The 16,957-nt window shown below is 42.7% G+C and overlaps 1 protein-coding gene across 2 annotated transcripts in view; it reads right to left on the bottom strand.

Moving 5' to 3' along the window:
- PDZRN3 (PDZ domain containing ring finger 3) overlaps positions 1-16,957 on the bottom strand; it is a 235,080-nt gene that overhangs the window by 83,033 nt on the left and 135,090 nt on the right. The window contains exon 1 of one of the 2 annotated variants that reach the window (XM_012802552.1): positions 229-414. The exons of the other annotated variant lie outside the window; for it this stretch is intronic. Coding sequence (XP_012658006.1) covers positions 229-306 — 78 coding nt within the window. The 5' untranslated portion in view covers positions 307-414. Of the gene's footprint in view, positions 1-228; positions 415-16,957 lie in introns of those variants that run through there. 2 annotated transcript variants of the gene reach the window in all.

Genomic DNA, 16,957 nt, shown 5'->3' with positions numbered 1-16,957 from the left:
AAAAAAAAAAAAAGGTCAAAGGTAAGATGGTTAATGGTCCAGACAGATGGGAGAAATCCCAGCGCTTAGCAGGTGTGCCCTTCCCCTTGCCTCTGTTGGCTTAGGAAGTTTATTTTGCACATGCGGTATTTCTAAAACAAACTCCTATCAATGGTGTTCAATGAGCAAATATAATCACATCTCATAATTACTTGATTTATTAAAAAAGGTAGAGCAGATTAAACTCACCAAATACCATCTTCCACCATGGGGTTTACGTATTAGAGTAAATTTACCGAATATTAAGATCATCCTCTTGTGTTCCATTTTTATTAGAAACTGACTTGGTAAGGAGGAGGCCTGTGTTAACACTGCAGGTCCGTAATTTCCTCAAAATCTCAACTTCATTTATGGTAAATGGGCAGAGCAAATGCTACTGCTGCGGCCACAAAGAACAGGGAGACACTAAACCAAAGGGGACCACAGGAACCCCATCCATTTCAGGCCCTGGGAAAGGTCTCCTTGGCCAAGTGAAGGGGGAAAATGAGCCGTAAGGTATTAAGAAAGGAGCAAGCTGTGAAATGAACCAAGGGGTAGATGGTGTGGTTCGTGACCTTGCAGCTTCCTAAGGCAGTCCGTCAGCCCTGGGGTCGCTAATGAAGGGCAATGCCTGGAAATTAATGGAGTGGTGTGGGGTGCTCGGGTGCAAATGGGAGCACGGTAGTTTTTTCCACAGTCAAAGAGTCAGACAGAATGGTTATTAAAGCTTCCAGCACTTAGATAAGTTAATATTTCACCATGATATTGTCAGAAAGAGCAAGCCCAGGCATCAAGTATGCCAGGATCTTCTGTTTGAAAAACAGAAGGGACCACAGGCTCTCTAGAAAGAATAAAGGGATAAAGATGTACCCATCTACTTCATCGGATATTCAGACGAGGTAGGAACCTTCATTTTCATCCGTTTTAATTCAAAAGGCACCCTACACTGAGTGGACACTGCAAAAACCCTCCACGGAGAGATCCACCCTAGTCACATCCTTCCAGAGCCTCACAGATAGATGTTCATGGCAAATACAAAACACCCAGCGTGCTGACTTATGAAAGGCGATTTGTTCTCTGTGAATTGAGACCTGAAACCCTTCTCCTTTCATGTTAGCTGTCATTCTTCTCCCACAAATGAAATGAATAATTCCTCCTCATGGCAGTCAATTTCAGATTCGCAGGGCTTCCCCCCTTCTTCTGAACCCGTTATGTTTTGTTGCATAAAACCCATCTCATAAAATAAACCTCTCAAAGTTGTAAATTAAAAAATAAACATTCTTGAGAAAATGTCAAATGCAGGCCTGAGAGAAAGGCCAAAAAATCCATTTAAGGGAATACTGCAGTGAATCCATCCCCAGAAAATTGGGGGGAAAACACTCAGACTGGTGATTGAATATAAATTCACTGCCTTCAGCCACTTTGTAATGAAATGAACTTTTAGCTAGGGGTTGCTATATACTTTTAGAATCGACTGTTAGATGAGCCATGCCCACAGTGGAGGAAGATAAAAAAATATGCATCAGAATATTAAAATAAAAGCTGGGCTGAACAAGCGGCAGAGGGGCAAAGACAAGTAGAAAGTCACAGAAAATACCCTTCACTCGTGGTGGTCGTACTTATCCTACAAAATATGCCACATACTGATCGCTCAGGCAAATAGGGTCTCCGTGCCCAATCTTTAGTTCCAGGGAGAGTTTCCTGGTAAGGGTCTCACCTTTGTGGTTTGGAATGTGATTTGACAACCTTATAAATAAGAACGTGCAAATATCACTGTGGCAGTCAGCTTCCAAGACAGCCTTCAATGACCCTGGCTCCTAGCATTCACACTCTTGGAGAGTGTGCTCTCCCACCATGCCAAGGTGGCTCCATGTGACCAACAGAAGATGGCAAGAATGATGGTATGTCACTTCCAGGGTTAGGTTATATGTAGAAGTCACTGCATCTTCCATATTTTGCTTGCTGTTGTTCGCCGATTATTTACCCTGATGGAAGCCAGATGGCATGTCTTAAGTAGCCCCTTGGACATGTCCCCATGGTGAGGAACTGAGGCCTCCTGCCTATAGCCAGCAAATACCTGAATCCCTGACAACAGCCCAAAAGTGACCCATCACAGAAGCTGACCCTCTGATGAGCCTTCAGAAGTCTTAGTCCCAGTCAGCAGCTTGACTGTAACCCATGAGAGACCTTGAACAGGAACCACCCCACTAAGCTTCCCCCCAGATTTCTAACCCTCAGAAACTGAGATCATTGGCTTTTATTTTTTTCCCCCTAAAGCACTAAATTTGAAGGCAGTTTGTCACACAGCTATAGGTAACTATCACAACTACTGTTGGTACCATGTATTTATTGAGTATCTGTAATGTACCAGTCAGCACGTGAAATGTTTTTGATGAACTATCTCACTTAATAATGCATCGCACCCTACCATGTTGGAACCATCATTATTATTCCTAAATGCACCGCATGGGGCTGTAATGAGGGTTAAGTAAAATGCAAAGCATTTAGAACAGATCCTTGCATGTAGTAAGCACTTATTAAATGTTAACTATTAAGAGTATGATCATTCCCAATGACAGTGAAGGAAATCAAGGCTTAGCAAGAGAAAGTACCTTGCTCTGCAGCTAGGAAGAAACAAACATAGGTAGGTTGCAGGTCTTTCTGGTTCCCGGATTCATATTCTTAATCCACGGTGCTTTCTCTGACGAAGCGTCTCCAATAAACAAAAATGCATGCTAAAAGCAAGGTAACTCCTGGACTGTCCACAGTCTTGGAGTGACCATCATCTTGCATTTTTCACATTAAAATTCATTTCCTGTGGGCTGCAGACTGAGCTGACAGTATTTCTTAATGTTCAAAAGTGTTCTCCAACATTCAAAAATAACGAAAGCAAAGACTCACTAGTTCCCCCTGCAAAAGCCCATTTAAAAAAAAAATCAACATTTTTTTATTTGGTGTAAGAACTTATTGAAGATGGAGGGCGCCCCCCAAATATATACACATTTTAAGAAAGGGGAAAAAATGTTAAAATTGTAATACTCAAGTCATGTTTGACTTCTGAAATGACAAGAGGTACTCAAATATGATTCATATTCATCTTCTGTTACTGGTGTATATTGAGTATTCTGCTTTTACTATAGTTTATTTTTCTTAAAATGTGTATACATTTTTTGGGTGCCCTCCACATTAAAGATATGGAACTTATAAGTCCATAAAACACAGCTATCTTTCTGATGAAATCAAAGCACAAAAGGATGAATGTGCATTATCCTGGCCAAATACTGAATCTGCCTTAAGAATTTCTGTCGCTGGGCTCAGTAGTAGTAGAATTTTAAACAGTCAAGAGAGAGGTCCAGCCTCCTGACCTATGTTGCTTTTTTTCCTTCAGTACATCTGGGTGGGGTTATAACCCTTACAAGATTAATAGGGATTAACAGAAACCGCATGCTGATAATGTGCTAAAAACACACATTTTGGCCAAGTGTTACAGAATTGATTAACATATAGCCTTTATTCTTGGAGCAGAAACTTAAATTCTATATATGATGTCTGACAGCTGAGTTTGTGAACTCACCCTAGACAAAGTGCTGCAGACCTTGTTGTTGAGTATGACTAGAGTCACCTTTGAAGTCTCCCCGGGGGACAGCGTGCACTGATGCCACATCTCATCCTCGCTTCAAAGCAATTTTGAAACTCTTTTCTAGAATGGTCATCAGAGCTGTTACTGTACTGCCCTTGACGTCCTGAATATCATCAAAGTGCCTTCCTTCTAGTATTTCCTTTACCTTGGGTAAAGAAAAAAGTCACGGGGATCCAGATCAGGTGAGTGGGGAGGGTGTTCCAATACGGTTATTTGTTTACTGGGTAAAAGCTCCCTCAAAGACAGCTGTGTGAGCCGGTGCACTGCTGTGACAGAAGTGCTGGTTACTATATATGCAGGGGTCCTCTTTTAAACAGGGGGCCAGTTCACTGTCCCTCAGACCGTTGGAGGTCCGGACTGCGGGCCCCAGGACGAGTTGGTTGCTAAGCAGGACAGGCAGCTGCGGCAAAAACACCCGGTGGGCTGGATAAATGTCCTAGGTGGGCTGCATGTGGCCCGCGGGCTGTAGTTTGAGGACGCCTGCTGTATACACCTTTCTCATGCCAGGATTTTCAGTTAAGATTTTCCTAACTGTGTTCTCTGTTGATGTTTACTTGGTCTGCTATGCTTCTCACAGTCAGCCGATGATTTCTACATACAATTAGATGAATTTTTGCAATACTTTCATCAGTTCCCTTCATTACTGAACACTCTGACCATTCTTCTGTCAGTGACACTTTCTCTTTCCTCAGGAAAACATTTAATCCATTTGTACACTATTTTTTTCATGGCATTATTACCTGATCAAACACACAACTGATGTGTGGGCTCACCCTGAGACTTGAACTAACATGTGCCTGATTTCACTTTCTCTCTTGCCAAGTTTAATAAGAAATTTAATGTTTGTACATTGCTCTAACTCAAACACCGACATTCTTATTTTTGAGACAGAGTCTCAAGCTGTCACCCTGGGTAGAATGCCGTGGCATCACAGCTCACAGCAACCTCCAACTCTTGGGCTCAAGAGATTCTCTTGCCTCAGCCTCCCTAGTAGCTGGGACTATAGGCACCCGCCACAACGCCCAGCTATTTTTTGGTTGTAGCTGTCATTGTTTGGCAGGCCTGGGCTGGATTAGAACCTGCCAGCTCTCATGTATGTGGCTGGTGCCTTAGCTGCTTGAGCTGTAGGAACCACCCAAGTGCTGACATTCTTGAGATAATAGACAAAAACATGCAATGATGAACGCCACTCAGCAAGATGCCGCCATATCCTGACATGAATACAATTGCAAGACACTGATACACCAAGGTTATCGCACCTTACTGAGATGTTTGTCCCATGCTGCCAACATAAGCACATGGTAGCAAGTTCACAAACTTGACTGTCAGATCTTATAAATTCACTACTGAATGAATATCTGTTTACTATCAAGATTTATTATGAATATTTGTGAGTTAGGAAAAGAAGTGTGGCTGGAATCCTATTCTGCCTTCAAGGATTCTCTGCTCCTTTGAGCTTCAGTAGCTTGAAAAAGATCCTGACTTTTTAAGATCTCATTTCTTTATGATACTACCATCATTTATAAGAAAAATGCAGCAGCTTCAAAACCACCCTCCAAGCATCCACACTTGTTCCTTCCTGAAGGAACGAAAGTTCACTGCCTTCTGTTTATCTGTGTTTTTAAGTTGTAAAGGGTGGAACCTGAACACGGGTTTCAGGCTGGGTGGATGGGCTCCTTTTTGCCAGCATTCACTTTTCAAAGTTCACTCTTATCCCCCTGCATGGCCATGTTTGACAACTCTTCAAGAACACCAAGGGGGTCATCCACCAGCTCACCAAAGCCCAGGTGGGGCACTTTAAAAAAATTTTTTTGTTGGGGATTCATTGAGGTTACAAAGAACCAGGTTACATTGGTTGCATTTGTTAGGTAAAGTCTCTCTTATAATTGTGTCCCACTCCCCAAAAGGTGTGTGACACACCATGACCCCTCACCCCCTCCCTCATTCACTCTCTCTGTTCTCCCCTTCTCCCACCCCCCACCATGTACTAGGTCATTAATTGTTTTCATATCAGAATTGAGTACCTAGGTTTCTTGCGTTTCCATTCTTGTGACGCTTCACTAAGAATAATGTGTTCCACAGGGCACCTCTTGAAGCTGGTCAAACACACAAGTGATGTGTGGGCTCACCCTGAGAAGCTGATCACAATTTGTGCAATCACTGATAATGCTTCGAAATGGTTTTTTAAATAAGAACCCCAATGAGCAGGCCCAAACTTTTCCTCTCTCCCTTGGCTTAGGCTCCTCAAACAGCAAAACCAGGTGGATGAAGAAACCCAAAGAAATCTTGTCTCCCCTGCCTTACTCTCCTGCCAAGGCCCATGTTCCCCACTCCTTATAGGAGAAGTTCAACTCACATCTTCACAAATGTGATAGGGGCTCTTGTATTCCAAGGAAAAAAATAACACAATTCATACATGGCTATAGGTGGTATTATTCGGCAAAACTAGAGGTGCAACTGAGTAAAGGGATGGCTAAGGAGGGAAAGAAAAGAAAACTAGGATAGGTGCAGGGGACAGAGTAGTGCATTGGAATATAATTTCCAATACAGATACAGGCACCAGGTGTTCCAATAAACCTCTTTGTCCATAATGTGATTTTATTGGGGGCAATCCAATTACAGAGAAGTTCAAGTCACCATCCTTGGAGCAAGACCCAAGGCCAGGGTCTAACTATTAATAACTCTATTAATACTCCTCCTCACCAAAGCTCATTTGCCCTTGACCATTGTGGCTGCCTGTTGAGAGCTCTCTGATTCTAAAACCACTGGGGCATGAAGGCCAGCCTGGCTGAAGCCACTGATGTCAAAACTGTGGCCAATAGGCTATAACATGTGGGAGAATTCAAGCTTCTCAGAGTTCTGCACCTGGGGCAGGAGCTTCATGATCTAGTTTCAATATCTCACTGGACCTTCCATATTTGCTTATACCGAAATTCAAGCAGGATTTCTTTGATCTTATTCAAGACCCAGACAAGCAGACTTAAATCTCTGGTCTTCTAGACACGAGTCTGTTTGGAAAGGTTCCCAATTGTAATCCAACTTCCTTGTCTAGCTCTCTTCTGAACTATGCTGACTGGACAGTCCACCCCGCCCCTTCCTGCACACATAATGTAGCCAGCTTTTCAAACCTGATTCAGAGAGTTCTCCTCAGTCCTCCTCCCTGCCCCGCACCCGTACACGCACTGGCTTCTGTAGCAGCTTTGACAAACCAAGAAGCAAAGTTGATATTTTCACCTCTCTCCCCATTACATTGTGTGCTCCGTAAAATCAGGGACTTTCCTTACTGACTCTGTATCTCTAGGATCCAGCACAACAGCCTAACCAGATGATGCAGCCATCTACGGAAACAGCATCTTCCCCCAACCCCTGCTCCCAAGTCCTTACCTACCAGTGGCCAGAGTCCCCTATACTCACGTTGCTTTCTTAATATATTCCATAACATTTTCCCTCCCATCAGATTAAGAGGACAAGCTTATTTACATATGCTATCTCATTTAACTGTAATCATCTTAAGAGTTACATACTCATATTATTAATTTATAGCTAGGGAATTAGGGCTTGAGTAAGCGACTTGCCTAAGGCCATGACAGTCTAATAAACAGCAAAGCGGGGACTTGGCGGCCCATCTGTCCAGATGAGGGTACTTGATCTCTCAGAATTATGCACACAGATTTCTTGTTCCTTAAGGATTCCCGTGGGGCTCTGAGCCCTCTGACACAATTACCATGTATAGTGATTACAGGTACTAGAGGGTAAATGGATCAGAGTGCCCATCCGGAGTTTATCACTCTAGAAAATAATCTCCACTCCTTACTTTAAAATAACAGTGAATGGAGAGAATATGATTTATTAAACTTTTTTTAAATTTCTTATAGTAAACTATGTACGTTAATGCAATCATGGGGTATAGCATGCTCTTTTCACATACATTTTGAGATACTCTCATCAAACTGGTTAACATAACCTTCATGTCATTTTTTTAGTTATTGGTTAAGACATTCATATTCTGCTTTTAGAAAGATTCATTTGTACTCTTGTAAGATAAACCAAAGAGGTGACCTCACCAATCACCCTCCCTCCCCCCATCCACCTCCCTCACCTCCCCTCTTCCACCTCCTTCTCATATTCTAAGGCTATAATTAGGTTATTGATTTATTAAACTTAATAAAGAGTCTAAGGACACGATTCTATCTCCCACAAGACAAAGAACTGGACACATGGATACCCATTATTGAGTTCATAAGTAGCAAACCTCTTCCTCTTATTTCTTACCCTTGGAAAAAAACGAGACAAAATATTGAAATTTAGGAATAGTTAGTCATCAAACTTTGAGTATAATTTTAAAAATGTAAGTAACACCAGAGATCATCCAATCATTTTATACAAGAGAATGATAAGGCCCAGAAGAGTGAAAAAGACAAAAAAAAAAAAAAAGAAAAGAAAGAAAGAAAGAAAAAAGCCCAACCCTAAAACAAAAATCACTATCTTCCATATGTTGCCAAAGCTAGCTAGTGGTGGCATCAGGACAAAACACAAGTGTCTTAAATCCCAGCCTGGTATCCATTCTATTAAGACCCACTGAGAAGATGCTGAAGCCCTGGGTGAACTGAGGAGAAGAATGCAATGATCGATTAGTCATGTCTGATGCAGGTATGGCATGAAGTATGGAAGAACTAGCTGCTCCCCTTTCCAAGTTCATTCTTCACAGAACTGTGTCTATTTAATTGTGCTGAATTCGTAATTTATCTCTAGAGTAATTATAATAATCCCAACACAAGTCTACTTCATTAGATTGTTACAGCTCTGTATCTAAGAGAAAATACATTTTGATATGGAACACAGGACCCCAAAACCCTGGATCCATCATGAGAGGAAAGTCACAAGAACAGGAGATGTAGCTGGAACTCAACACAGAGAAAGCCACTGGAGAGTCTTACATCTTTATTCTCTTTTGAACCAATTAGTGAACAACTTTGGATGGGTACACCTATTCTGATTTGTCTACAGTGACCACCATTCATCTAGGCTGTCAGAATGGCCAAATCACACATTTACTACCTGGCTCAGTAAAGCATTTGAGTTGTTTGGATTTTTAAAAATCTCTGACAGTCTTTATCTCAATTTTATAAACTATCAGGTACCCCAAAGGTGGCAATTCAGTGCCCATTTGATGTACTAATAGAAAGCTCTCCCCTATCTTGAAATTTCCCTGAGCAAGTTCAAAATGCCCAAACACATCCAAGGAGTGGGGTAGTGCCCTAGGACACTCACAGGGCTGGTATGGACAGCCCCTCAACAAGCAAAATAAAGAACCCTGTGCTGCCTGCCACAAGACACCATCACATGGTGACATAGCACTTATAGGGTCTTCAATCTACGCTGTTTCTGAGAACAGACCACAACCTGTCTTTCTGTAGGAAGATCTGAAAGCTATTCCACTCTGGATTAATGCAGAATAAGTACTGCTTTCAAACTTTCATCATTACACATCTGATTTTTCTTTGGACACTGCCGGGCTTAGGGAATTGCTCTTGATGGTACTTACTTCATAGTAAATTAAACTCTAATGCATTATAGAACACAAGAGAATAAATGTGCCCACCCTGACTTCGTTTTACAATCTAGAATAGAGGATAAAACTTCTATTTCAGGGGGAGTCAGTTAAAGATGAAAAGATTATTGCAATTGTCATAGAGATACCAGGCATCAGAGTGGCTGATCAAAGTACTCAGAAGAAGAGAATGTCACCAAGAAAAATCTACAAGGATTAAGAGACAAGCTTCATTTTGAAGCAATCTAAGAAACCACAGAGATGCTCCTTCTTCTGGGCTCACAAAGGCAGAAGTGTTTACAGGAGAGGAGAAATTAATCTTTGTATTCATCAGATGCTATTGATGAATTTCCTAATGAATTTTATAATGCTATTTCAAATTTCCAGCTTCTCTCTCTCATCTGGGGAAAGAAAGAAGCTGCCATGTAATTAGGCAAAAATATACCTATTCTTTAAAAGGTAAATATGGAGGTGACATAAATGAATTACGTATGCTGCAAGTGAGGTAGATGACGTGAAATCTAGAAATGACAAATGTGACCCGATCAGTGAAAAGATGGGATCAACTGACAAAATTACAGAGGGCCTCCCAGCTGGACAATGGAAGGTGTGGCAGCAGGACCTCCCCGGGGCTGTATTTGGGAGACAGTCCGGCTGATGTGTAAGGCTTGGGCCAACTAGAGCAGGTGAGAGTAGTAAATGCAGGTGAGGAGAGCCTGGGAAGGGCCCTGGCACCCAGGTGAAAGAACTGGAACAATATTTTTCTCTATTAAGGAGCCACCAAAACTTTTCTCATAAGGAAAACAGACATCAAGTCAGGGTTTTAGAAAAATGCTTAGAGGTTTTACAAAGGATTGGCAGAAGGAGAAACTGAAGGGAGGTAGGAAATGAGGAAGGCGGTCCCAGCAGAAGGTGGTCCCAGCAGATGGGCTGGTCTGGGCTGGATATGCAGAGGAGGGGATGCTATGAGAGAGAATCTGAAGTTAAAACTCGCAGAAACTGACAGGCTGGTAAGGAGGAGAGTCTAGGGCATCTCCAGGATGTCCCACATTAAAAAAGTCTGGAAAGGGAAAGAGGAGGAGAGGAGGAGGGGAGGAGGGAAGGGAGGGAAGGGGAGGGGAGGGGAACTGGGTTTATGTGCCTTAGATTTGAGGTCACTGACATCTAAGCAGAGGTGTCCCAGAGACAGGGTGAAGCACAGATCTGGGTCCTGGAGTAGAGGCGTGGGTAAGGTGGGAGTTGCCAAAGCCATGAGGTGACCTGGTACGTCAGAGGGTCATTTTCCAAAGAAAGGGGAAATGTCCCAGAGGGCAGAGGGCAAGCTAAGAACTGATAGCTGGACATGGTGGCAGGAAGGCCCTGGGTGTCCCCTGCCAGGGAGCCTCACAGAGAGCTGGGGATGAAGCCAGACTGCGGTGCAGAAAGTGAGACAGGAGAGCAGGGATCTTGCCACCTGGCTAGTATGAAAGGGGCAGTGAGAGACATGGTGGGACCAGAAGGGGAGGAAGGTGTGGCCTGGGCAGGGAGTGAAATAGAGAAATACATCTGCTACTCGAAGTGAGCTCCAGAGACCAGCAGCACCTACGAGCTTCACAGAAATCCAGAATTTCAGGCTCCTCTCTGGAGAAAATGCATCAGAAGCCGCCTCTCAGTAAGAGCCACAGCTCATGCGTTTTACATATTAAAAACCCAGAAGCTGGTTGGGAAGGAAGGCTGGGATTTCTCTGTGGGCAGAATAGGAGGCACTGAAACCAGGGAGAGTCAACGTCCTCCTGGAGGAAATGAGATGAGATTAAAACAGAAAGAGTGAATTTAACTTTAAAATGAAGCCAACAGGGGTAGATGTATATTCTAATCCTTCTTCTTTTTCCCCCCAATGAGTGATGAAAACAAGCTTTTTATGTTTTCGTTTTGACTTTTAAAACAAGATGGTTGTCAGCGTGAAATATTATATGATAGACATACTTAGCCCCAGAAAAGATTTGACACACAAAGAGTCAGCACTCAATAAAATTATTTTTTTAATGGCATCATCATCATTGTGAAATAAATACTTTCCTCAAACTCTTTTTACTTCCTTGCAGAAGGAGACGCTTACAGAATTAGAATCAATTCTGAAGAATTTTTCAGTAGTTCAGATATTCTTCCTAATTCAGATTCTTCTTGGTGGAAGTCGTTTTCCTACCATCATTTGACTACTAAAATATCTGGCAGCTTCACAGTCAAATACATTATACCAAGTATCACAGAGAATTGAGCTCTAATTTTAGGGTAGGTGGTAGTATTTTAATCTTCCAACGACTTCCTGAATGAGATCTTTATCAAGTCTGAACTTAATTAATTTTAAACTATAAAACCATGGGAAAAAATTTTTGTTTTTTAATGCAGGCGCCCAAAGAAATGTAGGTGGTATTTAAAGAGTGGCAATTACATAAGTTAAGTCAATTTCAGGGAAATGGGTAGGTCATTTGAGGTATGTCAGCCTTTCTGTCTCCACTTGTAACATTCAGAAAGAAATTTGGAAAAACTTACCAGCAAGGCAAAGATGATGAAAACCTCTAATTACAAGCAAAAGGCAGCCCATATAGCATCTCTATCAAGTAATTAACAACATGTCTGGCAATGATTGCATGTGACTCGCTGTTTCCAATTTCTTTAAATGAATTTTAAAGCTATTACCAATGCCCTTGCCAGCGCACAGAATGGGATGTGGCTGAGCAGCTTCTGTGCAGAAGACCTTTATCTTCATCAGAGGAAGGTAAGTGGATAAAGCTGTCAGGAAGCTCGGGGCAGAGCACACTGCACACTGCACAGACAGGCTGCCAGGTGAAGGAAACTTAAAAACAGCAAGCACCTTGCCAGACAGTGGGGTCTGAGAGACACCCGTGGCTGGGAATGGCTTGCTTTTAGGTCAACAGCTTGATCCTGACTCCAATGGGCAATAACTCCAAGTTCTATGGCCTGTGTGAGAGCCCATGGACAGGAGGGGTGGGATTCCAATCCTGGTACAAGTACACAGCTGGGAATTCCCACCGTATCAGAGCTGGCAGGTCACCACAGACAGGAGAAGAGCATGAGGTCGAAGGGGAAAAAAATCAGTCCACTGAGCAACATGTTCTGGGAAACTAACAGCCCCATTACACCAACCAACACATAAACAAAAAGCTCTACATTTGCTTAATGGTTCTAGACTTTCTGTTTGGGATAATGAAAAAGTTTAAAAAATGGAAGTGATGGTTGTATTAACAATGTGAATGTAATTAATGCCTCTAAATTGTACGTTTAAAGATGGCTATGATGGTAAACAGTGTGGTATATTTTACCATAGTTTTAGAAGAAAGAAAAGCCAGACATTTAATTTTTAGGTGAATGAAAGTTTCCTCAGTGTAGCACTGATCACGCAGGAAGCAGAGCTGGGAGATATTTTGTTTTGTGACTATTTGTGAACATGGCAATGGCCGATTGGCGTAGATAACATCTAAACAGTAGCATCAGACATATCAAAGGTCCATGATTTATTTCATATCTGGAAAACTAATAATTTTGAAGAGATTGAAAAGACATGACAAAATCAATCTAAGAAACAGCCTTAAACTTATAGTCTATTATAAGTTAAATCTTCTTTGTTTAGTTAAAATATCTTTTGCTCCAAGTGTGGTGCCCAGTAAATTTTATATCTCCCCTTCTCTCCAATAAATTGGTTAAAACATGTAAGTATTAAAAATCTCCCATCCACATGAGAATCGAAAGTACCTTCATAGAAAATATTATACAAATTCTGCAATATTAACTGACTTTTAATAGTGGCATCTAAATGTCAATTTGCAGTGTATTTTTTTTTTTTTCTAGTAACTTCTCTATCTCTAAATTTATAGAACTGCTTCCTTGGTAACAATTTCAGGTTCTAAAATTCAAGGACTTTCTAAAAAAATTATTTTATGAACTGAATTTAAATGGCATTTAATTCTGTGTCTTTTTAAGGGTCATGTTCTTCTTTAAAAAGTAAACAGATGATTTTTTTTTAACCACTGGGGTGGGGGTGGGGAATCACTAATACAATAAATAGTTTAATAAAATGGAACAGCAGAACCTAAGTGGCCACTTTGTATATTCACCCTTTACCTTCCCAGGGGAAGGCTGTCTTCCCTTTCTACGTATTCTGAGAGGTGGACTATTCGGTTCATTACAGTATCTGTGATGGAGATGTCACAACTGCCCAATCGTGGCTAATTACTGCTAGGATTGTCCGGGCCGTTTCAGAGAGGTCTGTTCTCTTGTGACTCTAAAGCTTTCTTCTCTGGCTGTAAAGAAAACTGTTTTTTGTTTTGCTTTGTAAATTCAGGACAAATATGCCCCATTAAAGGGAGAAAACAATCACAATCACAATTTTCTCCAAGCGCCTAAAAATAGCTGTGTAAGCTAAATCATTTCTGTGTCACTATTTGAGACAAGTGCAGAACATTTTTGGAACCTGTCTAACCTTTCCAGTAATTTCTTGCTCTCTGCCAGAAGTGGGGCCTTTGACTGCTCATTACTTAAAGCATTTACCTTTAAGGCCACTTCACCACAGGGCAAGACCTCCCAGAAACATCACCTAATGAGAACCCTAGAATCCATTTTCTTATCTCACAAAAGACACATTACATACCCACTGCTGGCTGATTTTCCCCAATTTTAGATAAGCTCTTTTCAGTTAAGGTCACGATGAATACACTACGCTTTTATGTTTCAAAGGGGCAAATGAAAGGCACGAAGTATATTTTGAGTTTTAGATTAATTGCCAAAACAGGTGGCCAGCACAGGTCTGCTAGCTACCAGACAAAATCCCACTTTCAAGGAAACAAATAAACTAAAATCTAAATTTTTCTGTCAAAGGTTTCCTTGAGATGAAAGGCTGTGCCTTTTAAGAAGGAATTAACTCAAGACTGTGAGGGTGTGGAAAGTCATACACATCATTAAGGGAAATTGAGGCCTCTGATACACGAAACTTACCCTGTCTCCAGGGCAGCTGCCTGCCCTCTCCACCAATCTTTCCCACCTTCTCCCATGCCACTCTCATCCTCTGTCCCCAGTGCCTAGCTATGATGCCTCCTCTCTCAGTTTCTCCAAAGAGCCAAACTCTCCCACTGCAGGGCCTTTGCACATGCCATTCCTGCTGCCTGGGACAACTTTCCTTCTGACTTTTCCCTGAGCTGCCACCTTCTCATAGCTCGGGTCTTTGTTTAAATACGACTTGCCATCCAAGAGGCCTCCTGCCTACCATCTCTACAAGTCTCTCACCGTTTTGGTCTTTCTTTGTCCTGACCTCCCTGTTTATTTTTTACCAAGCCCTTAGTGGAAATTGTATTCACGGGGTGGGGTATGCATCTTTCAAACTATCTTTCTCTTATATTACTAGCAGGGCTGGTTTCAAAGGCCCTGTTGTTTGCAGCTTCATGCTCTGTGATTAGGGTCTTGAAATTCTTAAAAATTTTATCTTTGAATCTGTTTTACAAGTGAGATCTGATGGGTCCATGCAGCGTGAACCAGGCACTTGGAGTCCTGGCTTCATGCAGTCCCCTGTTGTCCTCCCTCCTACCTGTGCTGCTGATCCCCAACCTTGTTGTGGCCTGGGCATAGGAAAGGCTGAAGTCAGCTGTGTGGCATCTAGGGGTGGGTGTGACAGTGCTGCAGCGTGTTCGAAGGGCTTAGTACATCCTGGCACACTGGCTGCATTACCTTTGGGGATTGTGCATTGACTGTGGATTAGGGCCGTGGACCCACGGGATGGGGAGATACCTGCCTTGACTCCAGTCTCCTCCCACCTCCCAAGCCAAGCACAGTGCTCTGGGCAGGTGACTGGCAGGAGGGAGGCACAGCAGTTGGAGGGCTGTGTGTGCACCAAGTTGTCATGTGTTTCCTGCCCAAGCAAGCATGGCGTTACACAGCAAAGAAAACACCATGAAAGGGAGATAGACCACATAAGAAAAGAAAAAGCTTTATGTTTCAACACCTTTAATGGCACTTTTTACCACTTCTCTGAACAATGGAGCCCGCCTCACATTTTCATTTTGCACTTGTCCCTGAAAATTACGTGACAAATCCTATTTACCACTATATCCCTGGCATTCAGCATAGAGTAGATATTCTGACTATGTTGAGTGAAACCTTCTTTCCCCTTTGTAGAAATAGTTTAAGGGTGAGAAGTGAGAGGAAGACTTAAAGGGTATTGCACTGCTTAAGAATAAATATAATCTCGAGGTTGTCCTAGCTGGGCTTATGCGCAGTTTCCAATATTCCTGCAGGCGTCCCAAATTGTAATGGTTCAGAATGTTTCTCACACATTTAAACCCACAAATGTCATTATAAAATAATGATCTGATTTTGTGAGTAGCTTGTGGAATCAGCCATGTTACTTATAATCATCTCTGTATATGTGAATGTATGGACTGCCTGGAAAAATCCTTTGATGAACTGACTTTAATTGGCACTATCTGCCTTGCAGAACCTGAAAGGCTTTTTTTCCCCCCAAACAACTCATTTTCTCTTTGTGCCCCAGTGCACCTGCAGCTCCGGCGGGGCATGGGTAAGCAGCAGTGCCTATTCTCCTTGAGTTTAAAGGGAGAGCCCCCGACAGAATGCTCTGCACAGTTAAAACCATGCTGACCATTCTATCTTAGGGACCAGCTCTCACAGCTGCACATAGAAACTCAAGTCCCTGAAAATCCACCATGGGGAGAAAGCCCCCCTGCTCCTTTTAGGATTCTTGTTGTTTACACACACCCAGCCCATCCTGAAGGTTTCCAGCTCCACACTCGACCTGTCTGACTCTCAAGAGTCACTGCAAGAACGATTCTTCTTTCATGGCTAATGTGGGCAAGATCCTCCCAGCTATATTTGTACCAAGAGCCAAACCAAAATTCCTTCTTCACCTTTCCCCAGTTATAGATTCAAATGTGAGCAGTCAGCAGAGACTGGGGCCACGGGTTTGTGCCTCTTTAATGTTGAATCCACACAAAATCCCTCTAAAAGAGGCTGGACTACCAGGGTACAATCACATGAAAAGGACCATTCTGGGCCAGGTGTGGTGGCTCACACCTGTAATCCTGCAAGCACTCTGGGAGCCCGAGGCGGGTGGACTGCTTAAGCTCAGGAGTTTGAGACCAGCCTAAGCCAAAGTGAGACTCTGTCTCTAAAAATAGCTGGGTGTTGTGGCAGGCACCTTTAGTCCCAGCTACTGGGGAAGCTGAGGCAAGACAATCACTTGAGCCCAAGAGTTTGAGGTAGCTGTAAGCTGTGAGGCCACAGCACTCTACCAAGGAGGGTGACAAAGTAAGACTGTCTCAAAAATATGCCCAAAAAACCAAAAACCAAAACCCTTTCCAATGAAGGCCTGGTTCTTTAGCAGGTAAGCACCCACACACCCATGCCTGCCTTCTGGAGTAAAGAACACAAGCAGTGGCTATGCTCCCTGGACCCCTGAACATCAAAGGAATTTAAGAGACCTGAACCAGTTGGCTGCTAGAGAAAATGGTATCCAAGGACTCCCTGGCCGGAGGTAAGTGCGGACACAGTCCTCAAATGCAAGGGCCTCTCTTTCTTGCTACTTTGAGGCTGAAACTATGATATCAGGAGCCAGCAAAAACCTGCTCTGCAAACCCTCCAAGTTCAGGGTCAGTTCAGCTCGCTCCAGGAAAGCTTGGCGAGGTGGCTGATTCCCAATGGTCCCATTTGCTCAAGCTCACGAGTGTGACCCTCCGGCCTCCTGG

The sequence above is a fragment of the Otolemur garnettii genome, unplaced genomic scaffold (genome assembly GCF_000181295.1).
Source record: "Otolemur garnettii isolate 467f Iridium unplaced genomic scaffold, OtoGar3 scaffold00015, whole genome shotgun sequence".
NCBI classification, from domain to species: domain Eukaryota; kingdom Metazoa; phylum Chordata; class Mammalia; order Primates; family Galagidae; genus Otolemur; species Otolemur garnettii.
Note: the sequence above shows the minus strand (reverse complement) of the source record. Positions and strands in the feature narration are given on the sequence as shown.